Source organism: Magnolia sinica, chromosome 11 (genome assembly GCF_029962835.1).
Source record: "Magnolia sinica isolate HGM2019 chromosome 11, MsV1, whole genome shotgun sequence".
NCBI classification, from domain to species: domain Eukaryota; kingdom Viridiplantae; phylum Streptophyta; class Magnoliopsida; order Magnoliales; family Magnoliaceae; genus Magnolia; species Magnolia sinica.
The window spans coordinates 5,968,303-5,989,994 of record NC_080583.1 but is presented as its reverse complement, the minus strand read 5'-3'; the positions used below and the strand labels follow the sequence as shown (position 1 = coordinate 5,989,994).

General features: G+C 39.8%; 1 protein-coding gene across 4 annotated transcripts; it reads left to right on the top strand.

Annotated features, from left to right (window-relative positions):
* The first annotated feature begins 6,811 nt into the window (after positions 1-6,811).
* On the top strand, positions 6,812-21,122 carry LOC131218667 (mechanosensitive ion channel protein 2, chloroplastic-like). Of its 4 annotated transcripts, none has more exons than XM_058213342.1 (14): positions 6,812-6,972; positions 8,750-9,022; positions 9,135-9,197; positions 10,034-10,185; positions 11,973-12,096; positions 12,241-12,338; positions 12,445-12,558; positions 13,368-13,428; positions 14,429-14,578; positions 14,768-14,878; positions 15,053-15,220; positions 15,327-15,440; positions 15,737-15,793; positions 20,217-21,122. In XM_058213342.1, the coding sequence occupies exons 2-14, from the start codon at positions 8,936-8,938 to the stop codon at positions 20,991-20,993; spliced, it is 2,076 nt and encodes a 691-aa protein (XP_058069325.1). In that variant the 5' UTR covers positions 6,812-6,972; positions 8,750-8,935; the 3' UTR covers positions 20,994-21,122. The 4 variants fall into 4 exon arrangements, with proteins under 4 accessions (XP_058069325.1, XP_058069324.1, XP_058069326.1 ...); XM_058213341.1 differs by having other exon boundaries at positions 10,028-10,185; XM_058213343.1 differs by lacking the exons at positions 15,053-15,220; positions 15,327-15,440; positions 15,737-15,793 and having other exon boundaries at positions 10,028-10,185.
* Positions 21,123-21,692: the final 570 nt, after the last annotated feature.

Genomic DNA, 21,692 nt, shown 5'->3' with positions numbered 1-21,692 from the left:
GATTATATGGTTAAAATGGCTATTTTAGAGTTGAAGATAGTTACTTCTCCTATGCCATCTATCACTTACAACTGCAGCTATGGCATCATTTCGGGACTTAATTAGGTTAAAATCAAACAAATGTTATGTAATGTCTCAGAAAAATCCATACAAAGACCCGAGTACCACCTCAGGCAAAAATCACTAAGGACCAAATCCTTTAGAAATTAGACCAAAATTAATTAAGTACTAAACTAAATTAATCGGTAGATTAGCTTGAATCACTTTCTATATGAACCGCAAGACCCAAAACTAGTAGAATCGCTAACTCTACATTACTTAAAAACCTATGGTCAATTTTAAAACTTAGTTGCTCTCGGGAGCATCTTGAAACTTCGTATCTGACCTGGACAGCGCGTCGAAAGTCTGATTACCATGAAACTATACGATTATGACCGCTTTACTAGGCTTGAAAACCATCTCGAAAATCAAGTCCAAATGGTATCTAGAAACGCACAACTTAACCCGGAGCGAAGTGTATGAGAAACACGAATATCTTTAGGAAATGAACTAAAACTTAAGTGAATTAGGTCATTTACTTGCAGGCCAAATCTAAGGTTTCAAACCGTTAGATTCGACCTAACTACACCCTTGGATCAGAGAAATTTTCCTACACATGTCAGTGTACTTGTGGCACTGATCGAGTGACGATGACCGTTGAACTGAAACTGGTCCTCCGCGGTCGATCCATTAATCTGATCGGACCAAAAACTTAACCTAGCATAGATCCATTGTCAGGAAATTTTCACCGGACCGTATGTAGGAAATGGACCTCCAGATGAGCCCCGCTGGACCGAAACAAGCGACTCTTGGCTATAACCTAAGTATACCATGGCCCTGTGGCCATTAACATCAGTTCTGGGCGCATATAAGGGCCTTAACCCACCCCTCTCTCATTCCACACGAATTACCAAACCCTAGGAGAGAGAAGAGAGAAAAGAGAAGGAGAAAGTGAGGAGAAGTGAGAGAGAGTTGGGGTTTGCTGCCTGGATTCGATTCCATCGCTCCACATGTCGAATCATCCTTCTTATATCGCTACACCGGCGATTCTCTATTTTTAGGTAAGAAATCCAAACCCTAAACTGTTTTAGGTATCTAAGTAGATGAATCGACGAAATAACTAACCTATTTCGTGATTCAGGTAGTCGGTGTACCGTAGACGAAGACAAAGTATTCGAACTGAGTTCGATACAAATATACCAACGGAAGGTGCAAACTATAAACGTTTAGATTATGGTTTTTAAGGCTTTCAATGTCAGTTAATGATTTATGACTGACTTTATTGCTATCACATATGCTTAAATGCGATGTTTTCAGTATATTACATATATATGAACTATGTTGAAAATAATGCATTCCTTATATTTGTTTAAATGTTTGTATGAATATGAAATTATGATTTGTGTTTGCCATGATTGTTGTTTGGGAATACATAATTGTTGTACGCGTGGCAACTCCCTTGTGAAAGGATTTACTATAATATACGTTTTAACTAATTTATTACATGTATATGATATGTGTAGTCTAAATGTTTGATAAAATGCTTAAATGAAAAGATGCTTGTTGAAAAGTATTTAATGAGAGTGTTGAGATAGGATTCTCAATTCCCTTATCTATAGTTACAGTTTCCTTTATGTAACCTATCTTGCTACTATGTGATTTATGGATGAAATGCCTATGTATAATAACATGTGCACTATGTGTTTGTTAAAATGCTTAAATGAGATTTATATTTAGATTAGTTGTTACATGCTGTCTTTAATCATCACATGTGAATGTTATTGTTTGGGAGTGTGATTGGGGCTACGATGTAGTTCAGGCAATCGGTAATGACTTCCGATCGAGTGACTGAATTGGTTTAGCCACCACGGACACGTTCGATGAATCCAAGTCGTACGGTGATTATCGACGGTGGTTAGGCCACAAGGAGTGCGTATGCGCTTCATGTCGATTAATTCAATGTGTGCTTGTACTAATTAAGTTTGTCAAGTAACCTGATTGACTTAATGTATGTTCACCATATATGGACGCTACTGCTTGAATCTAAGGTACCAACTTACCAGTGAAAAGCCCGTTTAACCATGGTACCATGATCCGCTAAGACTCATGAGTCGGGCATGGTGACATGGGACACCGTGGTCGAGCTGTCGGCCTACGCTGGGGTGACGATCCTCCCCTTAGTGACCGATGAGCAAACTAAACTCGTGAGCTGAATACGGTGGTATGGGACACTGTATTCGAGCTGTCGGCTTACGATCAGGTGACGAGCCTCTCGTAATGACCTCGAGTATACACTAGGACTATGCTAAGGTGACGAGCCTTTTCATAGTAAGCTCGAGTATAAACTAGGCCTGTGCTGAGGTGACAAGCCTCTCTGTAGCGACCTGGAACTACCTATTATATGTGATTAACTAGGATTGACGACCCTAGATAGATCATTGTTTGGATCAATGATATAAAGGGAGGTGCCTTAACTTCCCAAACCTACTGTATGAATAGGTCTAATTAAGAACTTAGCTAATCACATACCTGCACCGCATTGCATGTGCATTTGGCGTTGGAGTTGAACAAAGCGGGAGTGTTGCATGCGTGACCGTGAGATGATGTCGCAGAGGGAGGGCAGGCGAGGGCATACATCATTAATACATATCATCCTTACATTAACTAGAGTATTTAGAAATGCTTGTTGTATTGCTTTATCATTATTGCTTGACTGAATTGATAACATGTTAACCTTTGCCTTATAGTTCCACTGAGTTGATTACTCACTCCCACTGTGGGACGGTGTTTTAAAACACCAACCAGACTCTGATGTGGTTTCAGGTGATGTTGAGGCTTATGAGGCGGAACCTGACTTCTGTGACCACTAAGAGGAGTTCTCCTACTTACAACTCTCCAGCGGGTTTATATAGACCTGGAGTTGCGTCACCGGGGCTATAGGGATATGGACTAAATGACACTACACTTCATTATTTTATATATTTTGGAACTAAATATGTAATTATTTAACCTAGTATCATGTTCATACTCTCGGGACCTACAACCACTTATATGCTTTATATACTAATCACAGTCTTCCACTTGTGTAATCCAATTATCTCTGGAGTATGATATGCTGATTTGGTATAATCTCATTCATGTTTAATGCACTAATACTGACAACATTTAATTATCATTATCTATGTTGCATAAGTGATGCGTTGGAACTCGGGAGTTGGGCATCTGTTAAACCCTCGATTTTCAGGGCGTGACATGTTAGGTCTAGGAAGGGTAGATAAAAAGTAGGATTAATCTAAGGTTAGAAGGACCCAATTAGTTGCATCTTAAATTTTAAATATGAAATTCAGCGTGACAAACTTGAAATTGAGCGGGGCAAAATGGAAATTAAGCGGGGCAAATTGAAAATTCAACAGGGCAAACATGAAATTAAGCATGGTAAACTTGAATTTTAGTGGGGCAAACATAAAATTCGGCAGGGCAAACATGAAGTTGAGCAGGGTAAATACGAAATTGAGCGGGGCAAGCTTGAATTTCAGCGGGGCAAATTGGAAATTGAGCGGGGCAAACATGAAATTAAGTGGGGCAAACTTGAATTTCAGTGGGGCAAAAATGAAGTTGAGCGGGGTAAATATGAAATTGAGCGGGGCAAGCTTAAATTTCAGCGAGGCAAACATGAAATTGAGCAGGGCAAATTGGAAATTGAGTGCGGCAAACGTGAAATTGAGCGGGGCAAATATGAAATTGAGCGGGGCAAACTGGAAATTGAGCAGAGCAAACTAGAAATTGAGCGGGGCAAATTGAAAATTCCTCGATTCCCTCGCTCAATTTGTAATTTGCCTTGCTCAATTCCTAGCTTCCCTCGCTGAATTTTGAGCTCTCCTCACTGATAATGTGAGAGCTACAATTCTAAGAGATCGGAAGTAGAGATGATAATAACTTCACTATTACAAAATGCAAAGTAGAGATGAAAAGAGACTCTTCTTATCAATTGCCCCACCAGAATAATGGAGTACCCTTGTTGTGCAAGCCATTGGAAATCCCATTGATTCAAGTTTGCCAATCTTATCAACTTCCGGAATAACCATCTCTGAAATAAAAAAGTGGAGATGCTAAAGCACTATACCCCTATCTCTAATTCATTTAAATTCAGAAACTTTGAACAAAGCACTAAGGCTGCATTTGGAGACGTGCAATGAGGTGGAATCACAGTGTGTTTTATTTTTATTTTTATTTATTTTTCTTTTTTCTTTATTTTTTTTGGAATTGCTTCTACCCAAATTACATAGAATAATTGAATAAAAGAATACTTATTTCATACACAAACTATGGAATTACTTCTATCCAAACAATATTTCTCTTGGGCATTCATCAAATATTTAACAAGCATCATCCAAAAAACTAAACTTGACAAGCCCATTTCGTCAATACACTACATGCCCGATTTATTATTATTATTTTTTTGGTGCTTTCTTCTATAAAAAAAATAAAAATCCAAGTAGACAATAGTATTGGTAAGCAAACTGGTAAGTGATTATATGTAAGGCTAACCTACATGAGACTACATATATATATAACCTTTAAACGTGACAAGCTTGATGTGTGGTGTGTGTGGTGTGTACATGAGCTTTATTGCACAAGTGTGTGGACTTCGCAAGGCTCATCATCATTATCTGTTTCAAGCCAATTGATGCCCATTCATCCATTGTTGTTCTTTTAACTTATGGCTGCGGTTATAATCCGTAGCAATAGGGAACCCGGCTTTCAGAAATCACATTTCTTTTGTGTGTCCCATCATGAGGTCTACGTTATATCCAAACCGTCCATCTATTTGGCGAGCTCATATTAAGGCTTGAGACGAAAAATAAGACAGATCTAATTATCAAGTGGACCACACTATAAAATGTAGTAGGGAATTGAACATCTACCATTGAAACCCTTTTAGGGGTTACAGAAGTTTTGGATCATTATGAATTTTGTTTTTCATCTTCATTCAGGTCTTTGTGACCCTATGAATGAAATTAGACGGGGAGGTTTTCTCACAAACATCACAGTGGGCCCCACCTGAGTTTCTAATGGTTGACGCTCATTCAACACTGTTTCCTAATATGGTACATTTGAGATTTGAATATACCTCATTTTTGGTCTCATATCATAAAATGATTTAGAAAAATATATGGACGGCATGGATGAAAAGAATACGTCGTGGTGGGGCCCACAGACCACCGAGGATCCGCCATCGGCGGGTGGCAGGGAGTAGCCAATCCGTTTCGTCCTGGAATTTGTCGTCCGTACGAGGAGGTCTAAGTTCGGAAGTTAAGTTTTGTATTGTTTAAGAATATCCAATGGATAAAAGGTAGAGTCCTCCGTCGTAAATTTCTCTTTTATGACACGCGAAACCCGTTCTGAAAATGGATAAAAGGTTGGGAAGGGACTCGGATTGCGTCCAACCCACGCCTGGACGGTAATCTGTCCGGGAAAGGCTCTGTGGGGCCCAACGTAATGTAAGTGTTTTATCCACGCCGTTTATAGCTTTTCAAAGATAATTCTAAGACATTTGACAAAAAAATAAATAGGTCCACAACTCTAGTGGACCACAAAGTGGGGATTGAACTTCCACCATTAAAAAATTCTTGAGAGTTAGAGAAGTCTCAGATCAAGCTGATATTTGTTTTTTCACTTCATCCACGTCTACATGACCTTATGAATAGTTTTGATGGTAAAAAAACATCACGGTGGCCCTTAGAACGGTTTCAACGGTGAGTGTCATTATCACTGCAGCTTCCTTTGGTGTGGTCCACTGGAGCTGTGGACATGATTAATTTTTACATTATTGCCTTAAAATGGTCTGTGAAAAGCGATGAACGGCGTGGATAAAACATTAAGGTGGCCCCACAGAGCCCTGCCCAGACGGATTACCGTCCGGGCGGGGGTAGGACGCAATCCGCGTCCCCCTGGGAAGATGGTGCCGTGCGGTAGAGCCGGCAGAACGGGAATATGGTGGAGCAATCTTTCTACCGTACACGTGGCAGGCTAACATGTCATTTGTGACCGTTCATCAATTTTCTCTTACTATGGATATCGAATTTTTGAAATTCACATATGTATTGAATGATTATATCCATCTGATCAGTGTCCTTGAAATTCCACGGGAGAATATTAAAATATTTAATAAAAAATAAATTTTTAATATTTATAATAGAATTTATGATTAAAGAATATACCAACTATGATGGGTCCCACTAGATGGACGGTCCAAATTCATTCATCATCCTTCGAAGAGTACGGTGGATATTTTGCTCTACCACATTTCGGTCTTCCACCTGTACGGCATCGTTTCCATCGATTTTGACCAGGAAAAGGAGAAACAGGGATATGCTATGTACCCAGTCCCAATCTTCAAGCGCCAAATACAAAAACGTACCACATGCCGATGTGACATACGTGTGAAGAATCCTGGACGTTCAAATGGTGACTCCTACGATTCATACCTTCTACACTGTATTTCAGATGGGCCCACACATCACTTGAGTCATACTGACTTTAAAAATAGGCGACTGGTTATCATTTATCTTCAACTGCTCATTCTTCGTATATGAATGGCCTATATTGAGCAAAATTCACCATGTTCAACTCTATTAACGGTTAGGATTGTTCACACATGTCTCATATAGGCATGCGTGGTGCGTTGGTGTTTGGCGCGTGAAGATGGTGCGTCCGGAATTTGGCATTCCTACAAGGAGATATCTTTACCCTTCGCCGCGCTCGAGTACCGACATTTCCCTCTCCCTCTCTCCCTCTCCCCCCTCTTCTGTCTTGCAGAGCTGAAATCTAGGGTTTTGATTCCAGACGGTGAGATTCGTTTTCCTACATCAGATCTAGGGTTGCTTATCGTTGGCGCAGCTGAATTTCAGGCAGCTTCTTTCAAATCGGAAGGTTAGTATCTGAAAATTCTCAATCCGAAGCCTCTGTAGTTCCAATCCGTATCTGATCTTTTTCTGTTTTTCTCTGAAAATTTGTAGAATTTATGTAATTCATGATTTTCTTGTGTTATTAACATCTTTACCCCTGCCAAGTATGTGAAATTACTTTTTTCTTTTCATCGAACTAACGAGAGTAATTACTTGAATTTTATGTGAATTTATTCATAAATTGATTTCAAGGGGCACCTATTTTTAGCAGCTATTTAGTTTTTATTTGGGTGCTTCATTTGGAAGTAATGCTCTTGTTTTTATTAGGTGGAAATAGAGGAAAAAACGAATTGGTCCCATTGGTTGGATGCTTAGGTTGTCTTTGAATGGATGGTTAGGTCGGTCTGCCTAACCATCTGATCGGTTGCTTTATAAATGATGGTTTATGTTAATGGCCTGTATTCAACTTGCCAATGTCCATCGATTAGACGCTTATAGTCATGGGATCGATTATGATGTGCTCCACTCACTGGGCCCACAATTTGGAATTAGATTGGCATACTTGTCGTCCCCTATTCAAAATGCATTTGGTCTCGACTGCCAATGCAAGAATCTGCAATGTAACGACATTTCTGACCCCCTCGGTCTCTCACCCTTTCCATTGGAAGGTAACATGTTTTGTGCTGGTGAGTGGCTTCGGTCATGTGCTCGTCATTCTAGGACAGGAGTTCATGGGAGCACTCGTGTGAGGGGGAGGTACAGTACAGGTCCTGTTAGATGAAAACATGTACTGTAGTTTCAATGGGAGAACATTTTAGAATTCTTAGTTGGAAACTTTTGTCCATTGGATGATAACTTGTTTCTTGATGTTGGCAAAAAGTACAAAAAGAAAGAAAGAAAGTTCCCCATGGTGTATGTTGTTGGTAGATGATATAGTTTTGATTGATAAGATTAGGGAGGGCGTAAACACAAAACTAGATTTATGGAGATGCGTTTTAGAATCTAAAAGACTTAAAATTAGTTGGACTAAAACAAAGTATATGGAGTGCAATTTTAGTAACAATAGGCGTTGGAACGAGGAATTAGTAGAGATTGTTGGCCAAGAAGTTTCCCAAAATGACCACTTTCAATATCTTAGGTTGATAATTCATGAGGATGGAGTGATTGAGAAGGTTGTTGCCCATAGAATTCAAGCCGGGTGGAAGAGATGGAGATGTGCTGTTGGAGTTTTATGTGATTGTTGTGTACCACTACCACTCAAAACTGAAAAGCAATTTAATTTTATCGGATGGCTATAGAACCAGCCGTGGTTTATGGACAAGATATTGGGTAGTTAAGGAACAATATGTCCATAGGATGAGTGTATTGAAATGAGGTTGTTGAGATGGATGAGTGGCAAGACAAGGAAGGATAGTAATAGAAATGAATGCATTCGAGAGAATATAGGAGTAGCACCAATGGGTAACAAGTTGAAGGAAAGTAGACTTGGATGGTTTGGTCATGCGCAATGGAGATCAAGAACTATGCTGGTTAGGAGTGAGTTCGTACAAGTTGAAGGCGCTAAAAGGTCAAGGGGAAGGCACGCGAGGATGTGGGTGGACGTAATGGGAAAAGACTTGATGACCTTTGGTCTAACTAAAGTTGTGGTCCTTGACAGAGTGGAATGGCGGAAAAGGATTCATGTAGCCTACCCCATTTAGTTCGGATAAGGCTTAGATGATGATGATGATTTTCATGTGTTTCATTCTTGAACAATCTTCAATCATAAGCATGCCTGCTGAACTTTAGATTTTCTTTGACAGGTTTTGGATTTTTTTGAGGCTCCCATTGTGCATGGTCCTTAATTTGGTGCCTTATTTCCAGCTGTCTTGTTGGTAGCTGTTTCAAGATTTATCTGGAGTTTACAGGTTAGCAAAACTGTGCAATATTATGAGTTTTTGCCGCTAGCTGCATCTCCCGATCTCTCTCTCTCTCTTTTTTTTTCTACAATGATTGCTGCTGGTTCTTTGCAATTGTTCCATGAATTGGGAACATGCAAGCAGTATGGAGTATTGGGACATCCTAACCAATCTAAGGTACTTTATCCTCCTCTTGATGTTCTTTTGCTACGTAGGTTCTTTTAGCTGTGGCTTATTTTTATGCTGCATTTGTATTTGTATAGAGATTGACTGCGTCTTTGATTTTCAGAGGAGTATGATAAGAACGAGCAGACTACATTTATTGAGACCTGCCCTTTCTTCACATGCTTTGGTATGGCTTACTTTGATTTCTGTGACATGGATTCTGGTCCTTTTGCTTGTTGCATTTTGTTATGTTATAATTATAATAATTGTGGCACACATTTTATGTTTTAACATGCATATTTACATGATTATTAATATGAACAATAATTTCGTGTCTTAGATTTTTCCCATTTCATTTTATTTTATCATGGAATTTGGCTTATGGATCCAAAAATTGACTTCCTGTGGTGCCACATTATGATTCACCCTGCAGCATTGTTGAAGACTCAAAATATAATTCATAAAAAGAAGTTTTCTTCTCTAGACTCAAATTATAGCGCGCGCTCTCTCTCTCTCTCTCTCTAATCTGAATTCTATTTCTATCATCTGGTAATTATTATGAATGACTGTAGTGGTACACTAGTGTAAGGACAAAGGTTTCTTTCTTCTTCTTCTTCTTCTTCTTCTTCTTTTTTTTTTGGAGCAAATAACGATAGATTCTTTAAAAGAAAGATCCGAAGATCAAAATGCAAACGAGAAGAAAGAAAACAAGAGAAGAGACTTGCTGAAGCAATGCAAGGGTGCACCCACTAAGTAAAATGTTTTAACCGGGGGAACACCCATGTGCTGTGTCACGAGACTATGCCACTGATTCCCAATAGCATAAGCTGACATCCTCAAAACGATAGTGATTTTGGACTTAATGTGTTCACATTGAAAACGTGTGAGAACTAGAATCTTTCCGCAATCGAATTTTGGTGGACCGATGAGTTTATTACTAGCTTGGATTGCAGCAATGCTTCTAGTGTAACTCTTTGTAAAAGAAGTTTAAAGAAATTCTGTTGATTTCATTTGCAGCTACAGGATGCTTGGGCTCTCCATCTTTCAGACACTCTCCACAGACCAATACATTGTTTTCCTTCCAGATATAATATTTTCGTTTGCAGATCTTTTTTAACACCAGGTCGAGCAAATGAGGCTCCCATTCTGAAAGCTGCTACTCTGGCTTTGACTAGGTATTGTCTTCTTTCTGTGTCCATCTTCTGTATGTATATGGATGTCCACATCACAAACATAAATAGAATTGGGTAATTTACATTGTTCCTTAGTGCTGCAACTTCTGCTGGAGTCATGTTTGTGTTGCCTGCTGGCTAATTGGCATAGCAATGTCAAGCATTACATTTCTGTAGTCATTAAAAAACACATCATCAAAATATAGCCCGCCCAGGGTTTACCCTGACCACTGCTATTGGAGTGCATACCAACAATCAGCTCGGTGGGGCCATCCAAAAATATTTACTCTCAACTCTAGAGGATTAGCTGCCACCAAGACCCCTTTCAGTCTGTTGACGTTTGTACCTCCAATAGGGTTGTAAACGTGTCGGATATTGCAATATCCGTATCTGATATCCGACTTGGACATCAGATACGGGTACGGATTTGGATGTTGTCCAAAGAATTCAAATATAGGTCCGATGCGGATAATATCCAAAGAAATCGGATATAAGTCAAATAGTCGGATAACTGGATGTCCGATTAATATTTAATTAAAGAAACTAAAATAGGTTGCATATCTAATAATTAATAAAATACTAAGATTTAAGAATAGCAAAACAATTTCCATAAGATAATGAGCTAATATTAAGAAAAAAAATCCTAAAGCATTTAAACAAAAACTTTACGTCTTCGGCAAAAGATAAGTATAACGGTGACCATATCAACCTCATAATCCATGTTAATGTCAGTTAGAGCTGAACACAAGTTGAGCTAGCTCAAAAAATTCCCTCGAACCAACTCAGTTGAGCTCGATCCGACTTGACTTGCGGACTAGTTCGGGTCAATTCGAGCGCCTAAATCTGTAGCTTGAAAAAAATCGAGTCGAGTTCAAGCTGGGTCAAGCTTGAATTGACTAGACTCGAAACCAAGCTCGAACCCAACTTGATCCCGACTCGAACCTAACTCGCTCGAATTTTATATATTATATATATAATGTGTATTACAATTTTAATGATTTTATTACGATTTTTAAAACAATATTAAGAAAATTCATATAGCTTGACTCGACTTGAACAACTCGCTCGACCCGACTCGATCCTAGCTCGAACCAACAAGCCGAGGCGAGCTAGAGGGTTGAGCTCGAAAACTGAGTCAAGTTGAGCTCGAGCTTGGGTCAAGCTGAGCCGAGCTTGGCCTAGCTCGACTCGAACTCGAACTCGACTCGTGTTCAGCTCTTAAAGTCAGTCAACACCGTATAATTTAATATATTGAGTAAATAACGAAAATGCCCTTGGATAATCGGGTAAACGACGGATATGGTAATATTCTGTATACGATTTGCCTAGAAGTTGGGTAGTAGGATAAAAATCCCGTATCTGCATCCAATTTTCTTGGGTCGGAGATGTCGGGTAAACAGATATTGCCAGCCCTACCCCTCAATACCCCACAAAAGGATGGCTACAGAGATGCTATTTTTAACCCCGCCAGTATATTTAGATCAATAAAAATTTAAGCAGACAATGGCGCACATGCTTGTACACATGTACGAGTATGCATGCATGTGTGTGCTCACTTAAGACTGTTTTTTCCTATGCGATTGATATTTTAGATGATTGTGGTATTCACCTGTACTCCTCTTTGAATTGATTTTGCTTATCCTTGTTCTGAACATCATAGATTTGGGATTGTTTATTGGTACGTGAGGATCAATCTTATTTTGTTGTTTCCTTGTTTTATAGTTTGAACATCACCTCTTTTGTTCTTCATTTCCTGTACAAAAGAAACATAATTTGAGTGTACTACGCAGATCATATAAGTATTTGAATGGAACTCCTCTTGTACTTCAGTTGGTCCCAGCAGTCGGGATCATTGCTTTTGCTGTGTGGGGTCTTGGGCCACTCATGCGCCACAGCAGAAATCTATTCCTCCATGTATGATACTACAGGACTCTTTTATCATGTTCTACTGTGAATTCCGATCTCTTTAACTTTTTACTGTAAATTACAAAAAAAGTGCACAGTTATTTCTGGTCAGAAAGTGGCTTAACACTGTTGTTTCCTCTAATTTCCTAACAGCGGAGTGATAGTAGTTGGAAAAAGAGTAGAACTTATCGCGTCTTCACCTCCTATCTGCAACCTTTTCTGCTATGGACAGGAGCAACACTCATTTGCAGGCATATTCATCTTCTGTGTCACCTTATCTTTTGTTGGTCTTTTAACCCCAAAACCATTACTTCGTGAAGTCACCAGTTAACTTATACTAGTGGGCTTCTTGCGCAGAGTGCTGGATCCAGTAACTCTACCATCAGAGGCAAGCCAAGCCATTAAGCAACGGCTTTTGAATTTTGTAAAATCATTATCAACTGTGCTTGCCTTTGCATATTGTCTATCAAGGTGAGTGTGATTTCTGAAGCATCATTGTTTATTTCTTCAAGAAATTATTGATGACGTTGTAGCAGTCATGCAACTAACCTAGTGAATAATAAATATAAATTTCTTTTTATCAATGATTCGTAAAAACATTTGGGGCAATTTGAGTATTTATCGCAGTTAACAACGGAGCGCTTTTATTCTTTATTTTTTGAAAAGCTTGACTATGTTTAGATTGGACATATTATTTCAACGTCTTTTTTTATTATTAATATTTTTGGTTTTTCATGTAGCATATATTTCATTCATTGTAGTCAACCTATGTAATAGACTATTAGATAGTGTGCTTGATTGTAATCAAAATATGTAATAGTCTGTTACATTGTGTCTGTGGGAGTTTTGTGCTCTCATTGCCGGTCCCCAGCCCAAATAAAAGAGGAGGTTTGCATCAGATTGGCAGCCGGCATCAAACTTATGCCATAACTTTCATCATGAATCCAAGCTTGCCCTTGATGGAGTGGAATGGCAGAACAAGATTCATGTGGCTGACCCCAATTAATTGGGATGAGGGTTAGATGATGATATATTTCATTGGTTGTTATGTTCCAAAATTGAGCTTATTTTTCAGTTATATATAGAATGTTGTCTTACTCACCAGTGATGATCTAATCTTTTATTAAATTTAATTTTCTTTTTTAATAGAGAATTATTATTTTGCATAGTTTTTTGGTTTGATATGTAGAACAATTACTTAACATTTCAACCACCTTTCTGTTGCACTAAATATCGAGGGGTTGAATCCATCATAACATGGTCATATTCTTTTTACGCAGCTTGATTCAACAAGCACAAAAATTCTTCATGGAGACGAATGACTCCAATGATGCCAGAAATGTATGTTTCTGTTGCTTCTCCATTAAACTACTTGCTACCATGCCTCTTGATTTTATGAATTTATATTTCATTGCAATGTTGTTGTTGCACCAGAATTAGAGACTGACTAACGGGTTTAAAGGTTCAGTATCTTTGAGAATTACCAAGTCTGAAGAAAGCAACAGGGTTTTTAATCCATGGATTTCTAGAATTCATTGAATCTAACTATGAGTTTTGGTTTTAAATATGCAGGCATGGTTTCTGTTTTTTCTTTCCTCATTTTATGTATTTAGTAGATTTGATGGAGAAGTATGGTGGCAAATGGATTTATTTTTTTTGGTTGGTATTATTAAAAGATTTGTTGGGAAAAAAGGTTTTTGGGGTTTTGGTTTCTAGTGGGATAATACCATCAACTGGACCAAGTGGTAGATAGAGTGTGTTTCAACATTGGGATCTCGAGTTCAAGCCCATGCTTACCTAACCAACTACCCCCCAAATGGGACTAAGTGGAAACATTTGTATATAATTGGAGGGTTATCAAATAATTTTCTGTTATCTATTATCACATTATAATTCATTGGTTTTGTCATATTCTTGAAGCTGTAGGAGGGCTTAAAGCTGAAATCACATTAGTTATCTACACAAAAAGAAAAGAAAAATGATTCAGCTGGGCAAGGATATTTCTTTATATATATATATATATATATATATATATATATATATATATATATATATATATATATATATATATATGTCTCTGGGCAAGTAAAACATTTTATTTGAAATGAAATCAGGGAAAAAAAAAACTCTAATATTACCGTTTTCATGTTTGATGCTTGACTGTCCTAAGCAATGTAAGTGACCTTGGAGGAAAAAAACACACATATTCTCTTTCTTTCTCCTTTTCCCACCAACTGGTTTAGTCTTACAGGATCTTGTATCAATCTGGCTGGTCATAATGATGATGCCAGGGTGCAGGGGCCATTCTGATATTAATCTAATGTTTCTTGCTTTCTTGTAGATGGGTTTCCAATTTGCTGGAAAAGCCGTGTACACTGCAGTGTGGGTTGCTGCAGTTTCATTATTCATGGAGTTGCTGGGTTTCTCTACCCAGAGATGGCTCACTGCAGGAGGTCTTGGAACAGTACTGCTGACACTTGCGGGTCGTGAGGTGCAGCTGTATTTCCTTTATACTTTTTGGCCCATTGAGATTCTCTCTTAGCTGACCATGAAATTGAACTATCATCGTTTTGCATCTGTACATATTAGTGAGGCTAACCACCTTTTATGGTCTTGATCCTTTCATTAACTAGGTTTTTGTTTAATGGAGAGGTGGATGAATATTATCTGATGTGTGCAGATATTCACAAACTTCCTTTCGAGTGTCATGATCCATGCGACGCGGCCATTTATTGTGAACGAATGGATTCAAACTAAGATTGAAGGCTATGAAGTTTCTGGTACAGTTGAGGTCAGTACTGGGTATCAATATTCACTGTTAGAAATTATTTCAGTGATTTGATAATCAGTTCAGAAATGGACATAAAGATCTCTCTGTCACAGTCAAAATGGGTTTATCATTTATGTATGTATAAAACCTTTTAGTCTGCTGTTTGCATTTTATTGTTCTTCAATGCTGTTACAGCATGTAGGATGGTGGTCACCAACAATCATAAGAGGTGATGATCGTGAGGCGGTTCACATTCCGAATCACAAGTTCACAGTGAGTGTTGTGAGGAATCTCACTCAGAAGACTCATTGGCGTATCAAAACCCACATTGCCATTAGTCACTTGGATGTCAATAAGATAAATGTAAGTGACGATGAGGGTGAACCTGCTGGTCAATACACATTTGTGTGGCAGCTTAATCTCATGGACTTTTTCCAAGTGTAATAAGTAGCTACCACCCTTTGTGCAGAATATTGTGGCAGATATGCGTAAGGTCTTGGCAAAAAATCCTCAAGTAGAGCAGCAAAGGTTGCACAGAAGAGTCTTTTTGGAGAATATAAATCCAGAAAACCAGGCCCTTTTGGTAAACCTTTGTGTCGACTTTTTCCGCTGTAAATTTCTAGTGTCACTTCAATGATAAATAAAGAGGATTGATTACCTGCAACCACTCTTTTACATCATTTCCCCTGAGAATATATTATATTTTCAAGGGAAAATTGGAAACAGAAACTCTTAAGGGAAAAGAAAGTAGGCTGTAGCATATGATTGGTTGTCGGTGACAATTCCTTGTAAATTAATTGTATGGTGTGGCTGCGCTGATTATTTACAACATTATCATGTGATCTGCTATATCTGTTCTTGGGGTTCATGGTGTGACAGATTCTGGTATCCTGCTTTGTGAAGACCTCACATATTGAAGAGTACCTTTGTGTCAAGGTAAGCAGACTTCATTTGCCATTCAAGTTCGTACTCCAATTGAGATTTTAAGAAGGAAATCAGATTCTATACCCACCACATGTTCATGTTGAACATGTTAGACATTTAAAATAAATAAGCAAATAATAAAGGAAAGCAAAGTTACAACTTAATGGAGGGAAAATGATGAGCCTATAGGGATTGATAGTTGTCATTCCCTCTTTCGCAAGAGAATTGGCATCCCTCAAAACATTCGACATCGCCACATTCAAACCAGAGACTAGATTTACACATGCAATTTCCAGGGCCCAGAACCTGTCGATGAGACCTATTTGTTTGATAGCGTTCCTAGAATCACATTCAACAATGTGCATCCAGGAAAATGAATTGGAGAAGTTTACAATCCCTCTTGAAGCAAAAAACCTCCTTATTGGATCCAACCACACTACATTGCTACTCATTCACAGTTTCACAATGCACCTATTCCTAAAGTACCTGGTTTGCCCAGGGAGCACTCATCAAAATCAAGCTTCCAAAAGCTGGCTGGAGGGGTTCCAAGCACTGCTTAAGTTTAAATTTCCTCTCCTAAGGTAATGACTGACCTTTCAACCTCGGAAAAGGTCTCCAGGGTCATCTCTCGATGCATCTTTGAACTCAGGCCTCACAAAAGCCCAATTGAGGAGCCAAGGGATAATCCATTTGATGCTTATTAGAGGAGACTTTGTTGTCAAAGCACCATTCCTTTCTTTCCATAAACCTAGGGTTGTACATCGAGCCAAGTCGAGTCGAAGTGGGCCAAGCTTGGCTTGACTCGTCCTTGCTCTCCTCGAGTTTGAGCTCAAGCTGGAGCTCAGCCTTGAGCTTACCATTGGAGCTTGGCTCGTTTCCCAAACTTTTCGAGTCAAGCTCGAGGCGAGCTACTGGATTGAGTCAAGGCGAGCTTATCTCGAGTCGAGCCTACTCCCAACTCGACCCAATCCAGCACCCAATCGGCAACCCAACCCCTATATCAAATAAATAATTAATTAATAATATATATATATATATATATATATTAGATAGAGCCATAGAGGTACCTTGTTATTGGTGTTGAGAGAGAGAGAGAGAGAGAGAGAGAGAGAGAGAGAGAGGCGCCGGGCTGGGTAAGGTAGGGAAATGGTAAGAAATGGACGGACGGGTAGGGTAGGGTTTAAGTTTTCTTTTTTTTTAAAAAAATAAAAAATAAAATAATATATATATATATATATATATATATATATATATATATATATATATATATATAAAATATTCGAGTCGAGTCCAGCTCCTCTATGTTCGAACTCGGCTTGTTTTCGAAACGAGCTGGGTCATATGAAGCTTGGCTCGCCTCGCCTCGAGTCGTTGTTCAAGCCGAGCTAGATCGAGCCAAGCCGAGCGAGCTTTTCGAGCTAGCTTGGCTCGTGTACAGCCCTACATAAACCTCACTTAGCAGCAGAAGGCATCATTCTCCAAAGTGTATTCCTCCAAGGATTAGCCTTTCGAACAAATTCCCAAGGAACCGTTAAGCACCCATTGCCAAAAGAGGAAGGACATTGCTTCACACCTCCCTATTTGTTGAAGGGAAAATGTTCCACAACTCCATGCCACATTACCCTCCCAACATCAGAAGCAAATACTCAGGAAAGCTTGGTGTCTTCTGTGCAAATTGTCAATAGTGAATATTTTATTCGCCATACTCATCCATGCAAAAGCCTTTGCACTTAGAGGACATGATTTCCCTTAACTTGTGTGCACAGGGAATCCTTAGTTGCAGGATCCTTCTAATTAGGTGCCACTCCCGCTTTGAATCCCCTCTTCGGAATCTTGCTCCTACTCTCGCTTCCTAAATATTTATACTTGTTTATATTTTGAAAGAGATGCTTCCCTGCTCTCGCACCTGACTTTGTTGCTGATTCGCTTCACATTTGTGCAACTATAAGGGAGACTCCTCGGAACTCTTTAAGTTTTTATACTGTCCCTTTGAGATCATTGCAATGAATGAGGAATTCATGGTTGCAACTGTTTCATTGGCTCTAGCATCCAATGGTTTTCAAGTAATGGAATATTACCAATCACCCTCCACTATTTTGGACAATATTTATGGTTCTGCCTTTCAAGTGAATGAGAAGAGTCTTACGCCCCCTCCCAAATCTTCCAATCTGCCCCATTCACATCGATATATATCTCATTTAAGATTCCCATGAGTTGGAATCTTTCAATCTCCCACCCTTCATATTTCGGCAAAGCTTGTTATTCTACACGATGGACCACCCTGTGTGCTCATAACAATCTGTCACGCAGCAATCTTTACAAGAGGACAGAGTAAAGAGACATGAAAGCTGGGTTCAAGAGATACCACTCTCACCTAGAGGTGGGCATCGAGCCGAGTCGAGTCGAGGTGGGCCAAGCTTGGCTTGGCTTGTCCATGATGTACTCGAGTTCGAGCTCAAGCTCGAGCTTGGCCTCGAGCTCAACATTGAAGCTTGGCTTGTTTGCCAAAGCTATCGAGTCGAGTTTGAGTCGAGCTAGTGGTTCGAGTCGAGTCAAGTTTACCTCGAGTCGAGCTCGAGCTTGTTGGGTGAGAGAGTAATGGATTCTGTTCTTGATCCTCCTCCATTGATGAAAAATTCAAAAATCTTAAAAGAATCAAAATAAAACCCGATGAAAAAACCAAACAAAGCTTCGAATCGGATGAGGAAACCTGTAAGAACCAATCTGTTCTTGATCTTCTTCCACCAGTAAAAATCCAAGTACTAGAAAAGAAATAGAGCAGAACACAGATCAGAAATCTAATTAAAGAGCTCTAGCCAATCAGATCATTGGATTTCCTTGAAGCTCTAACAAATCTGAGAAAAACCCATCTCGGATTTCTTGGGTTTCTCGCCTAAGAAGTAGATCTCAAGAGATTGAAATCATATTATTGTGGAGCTAAAATGAAAACTGGTGGTGGTGGTCCGGGTGGGCGTGCAGCTGGCAGTGGGCAGAGAAAGAGAAGAAAGGGAAAGGGAAGGGAGTGCATGCAGTCGGGTAGAAACTCTAGGGCTTGTTTTTTATTTTTTTATTTTTAAGTTTAAACTTAAAACTTTTATATATATATATATATATATATATATATATATATATATAAAATATTTAATATTTAATATTTTTATTAATCGAGTCGAGTCGAGCTCGAGTTCGAGCTTCGAGTCGAGTCGAGTTCGAGTTCGAGTCGAGCTGAAATGCCCCCTGGTCGAACTTGGCTTGAACTCAACTCGAGCTTTAAATAATTAGCTTGGCTTGACTTGAATCGGTCATTCAAGTCGAGTCAATCCGAGCTGACTCAAGCCGAGTCGAGCGAGCTTTTCGAGCTATCTTGACTCGTGAACAGCCCTACTCTCACCCTAGGATCTTGCTAAACGAGCACCTTATCCCTCCACAATGCATTTGGCTCCTCTCCAAGCTCCCCCATCATTTGCTAAGTAGCATCCAATTTTTGTTGCTTATTCTTCCCATGCTAATATGCTTCCCCTACTTCAGAACATCCTTCCAAGCCATCGAGGGGATGCTTGGAAGCTCTAGATAGCCTACTTTTAAGTAGAGAACTAGCTCGTCTTTTCCCAATGTGGGACTACTTTTAAAGCACTCTTTTCAGAAGGCAATTGATTGTATGTATGTATGTATGCAGATATGCTGCATGCTGCATGCATACATAAGTGCATACGTCATGCATACATATGTAATATGTACGCACATGATTGGGTGTTACAGCAGATGGTGTATTTGGCAGAAGGCATCATCCCACTGAAACTTAGATCCCAACTTTGAAAATCTTAACCATGACATGTACCCATAAAATTTACTTTTAAGGTAGAAAACAGTATCTATTGTGACTTAATGCTTCCTCTGTGTTGATGATCTTTCTTATGGATCTGTGGCATCGCATGCAGGACCCATTGTTCGGTATTAGGTTGTTCAGTGTATGGTGCTCGGCATGGTACATGATTATGGTTATGTAACTGCCGTTATGACCGTTACATAGTGGTAATGGTGTTTTTAAATTTGGCCATGACAGCCATTACAGTCCCTATCGTAACGGTAGCAACGGCGGCCATTACAGTTATTGAATAGCTTGGTGCTGAAGGGTCTGAAAACCAAACATTGTGAAGCTCAAATTTGAAGCTGCTAGTCATAATCTTCCCAGTTTTTCTTTTCTTTTCTTTCCTTCTCTTTTCTCTGTTCTTTTATGAGCTGGTTGAAACCCATGAGCTCATGTGCAACACAGTGCCCACCAAATTTGAGTTTGTGGAATCAACCACTCTTCATTGGCTTCGTTGTCAGAACCTTGCATCAGAAAAACTGTTTTAGAGTTCAATTGAATTCATTTGGGTATGGCAGGGAAAATGCTTTGAGCTCATTTGAAACCAATTGGTGTTTTTAAAAACAGGAGGCCATTTTGTTGGATCTTCTCAGAGTCGTCAGCCATCACCGTGCCCGGCTGGCCACTCCGATCCGCACGGTTCAGAAGATATATGCTGATGCTGATGTGGACAACATCCCGTTTTCAGAGACCATTTTCACCCGTGCTGGAGCAGCCACTCCCCGACCATTGCTGCTGATTGAGCCCCCATCTAGAATCCACAGTGACGATAGAACAACAAAAGCACGTTCCCCACGTGCAAATGAAGAACAAGTTGCGAAGGCAGTTGTGCTGGACTCCAAGGAGACAGGTTCAGCAACAGACACCTCAGCCCAACATGCCTCTGACAACAGGCAGTCCAAGAAGGCAGGTTCTGGAGATGCTCGCTCAAAGAGCGGGAAGGTCGAAGGTGCTCCATCTGTAGTTCCAGCATCACCCCCCTTGCCCAAGCAACAGCTTGAAGGCCTGGACTCAATAGGCGAAAAGACGGACAGTCTGCCATCAACATATCACGTGAAGCATGAAAGTGAGAGGTCACCACCCACACCCCCAACCCCACCGATTGCCAGGCCTGCCTTGGAGGAGAACATAGTGCTAGGTGTTGCATTAGAGGGCTCAAAGCGGACCCTTCCGATTGAAGAAGGGATGGGTCCCACATTGAACCCTGCTGAGGCGAAGGAGTTAGCTACATGCCGGAATGGGAATGGGTCCTCGTCCGCCACTGCTGGGAAGGATAAGAAAGACAATCAACTTCCTGCAGTTCCCGGTACAGCCAGCAGTGATCAGAGGGATCAGGAAAGATAAGCTGTGGGAGTGTGTTGTAATATTGGGAAGAAAAATGCATAAAGCTGTGTTTTTGGAGGGCTGTTGTTATGCATTTGTATATGTTCGCTAGGTTAATCATATCCATTAAATTGAGGATTTCTACGTGTCTATTTTATTACACGCACGTCTCTCTTGAAAGATAATCTGAACCGTTCGTTCATGTCCTGGACTGATGCTACTCAGGCCATTAAAAGAAAAGAAAAGTTTTTTATTTTATTTTATTTGACCAGGTGATTGTTGTGTGAAATGAATATTTAGTGGCTCATATTTAAGTTCCAAGAATTTTAAAGGTGTGCATCATCAATGAAGCATGATTATAAGACCATAGCTTTTGTACGGTGGTAATGAAAACACAAACAGTCCAGGTCATTCTATGGATGCAAAACGGCCGAGTTAGCAAATCAATCGGTTCTGTAGGGGTGGAAGGGCTGGGGCCATGCTAGGCCCGAGCCTGGTCTAACCTACCATGGTCAATCACAGCAGCCCAAGCCTGAGATCCAAAAGAAAATCATAGAGCCTGGGCCTGACTTATCCCAGCCCAAAAAATTATAGGTACCAATATGATACATCTGTTCATCAGGTGGGGCCGAATGCATGTGTTGCCTAATGGACTTGAAAGGCATAGGATAGACCCACATGTTCACATCAAATAGGCCTAGCAGGTGTGGCCAGAATTAC

Coding starts and splice junctions, on each gene's coding strand:
- LOC131218667 (XM_058213341.1), top strand. CDS start 8,936: ATGATTGCTGCTGGTTCTTTGCAATTGTTCCATGAATTGGGAACATGC. Junction 12,559..13,367: donor TTTGCATATTGTCTATCAAG/GTGAGTGTGATT, acceptor CTTTTTACGCAG/CTTGATTCAACAAGCACAAA. Junction 15,221..15,326: donor TGGATGTCAATAAGATAAAT/GTAAGTGACGAT, acceptor CCCTTTGTGCAG/AATATTGTGGCAGATATGCG.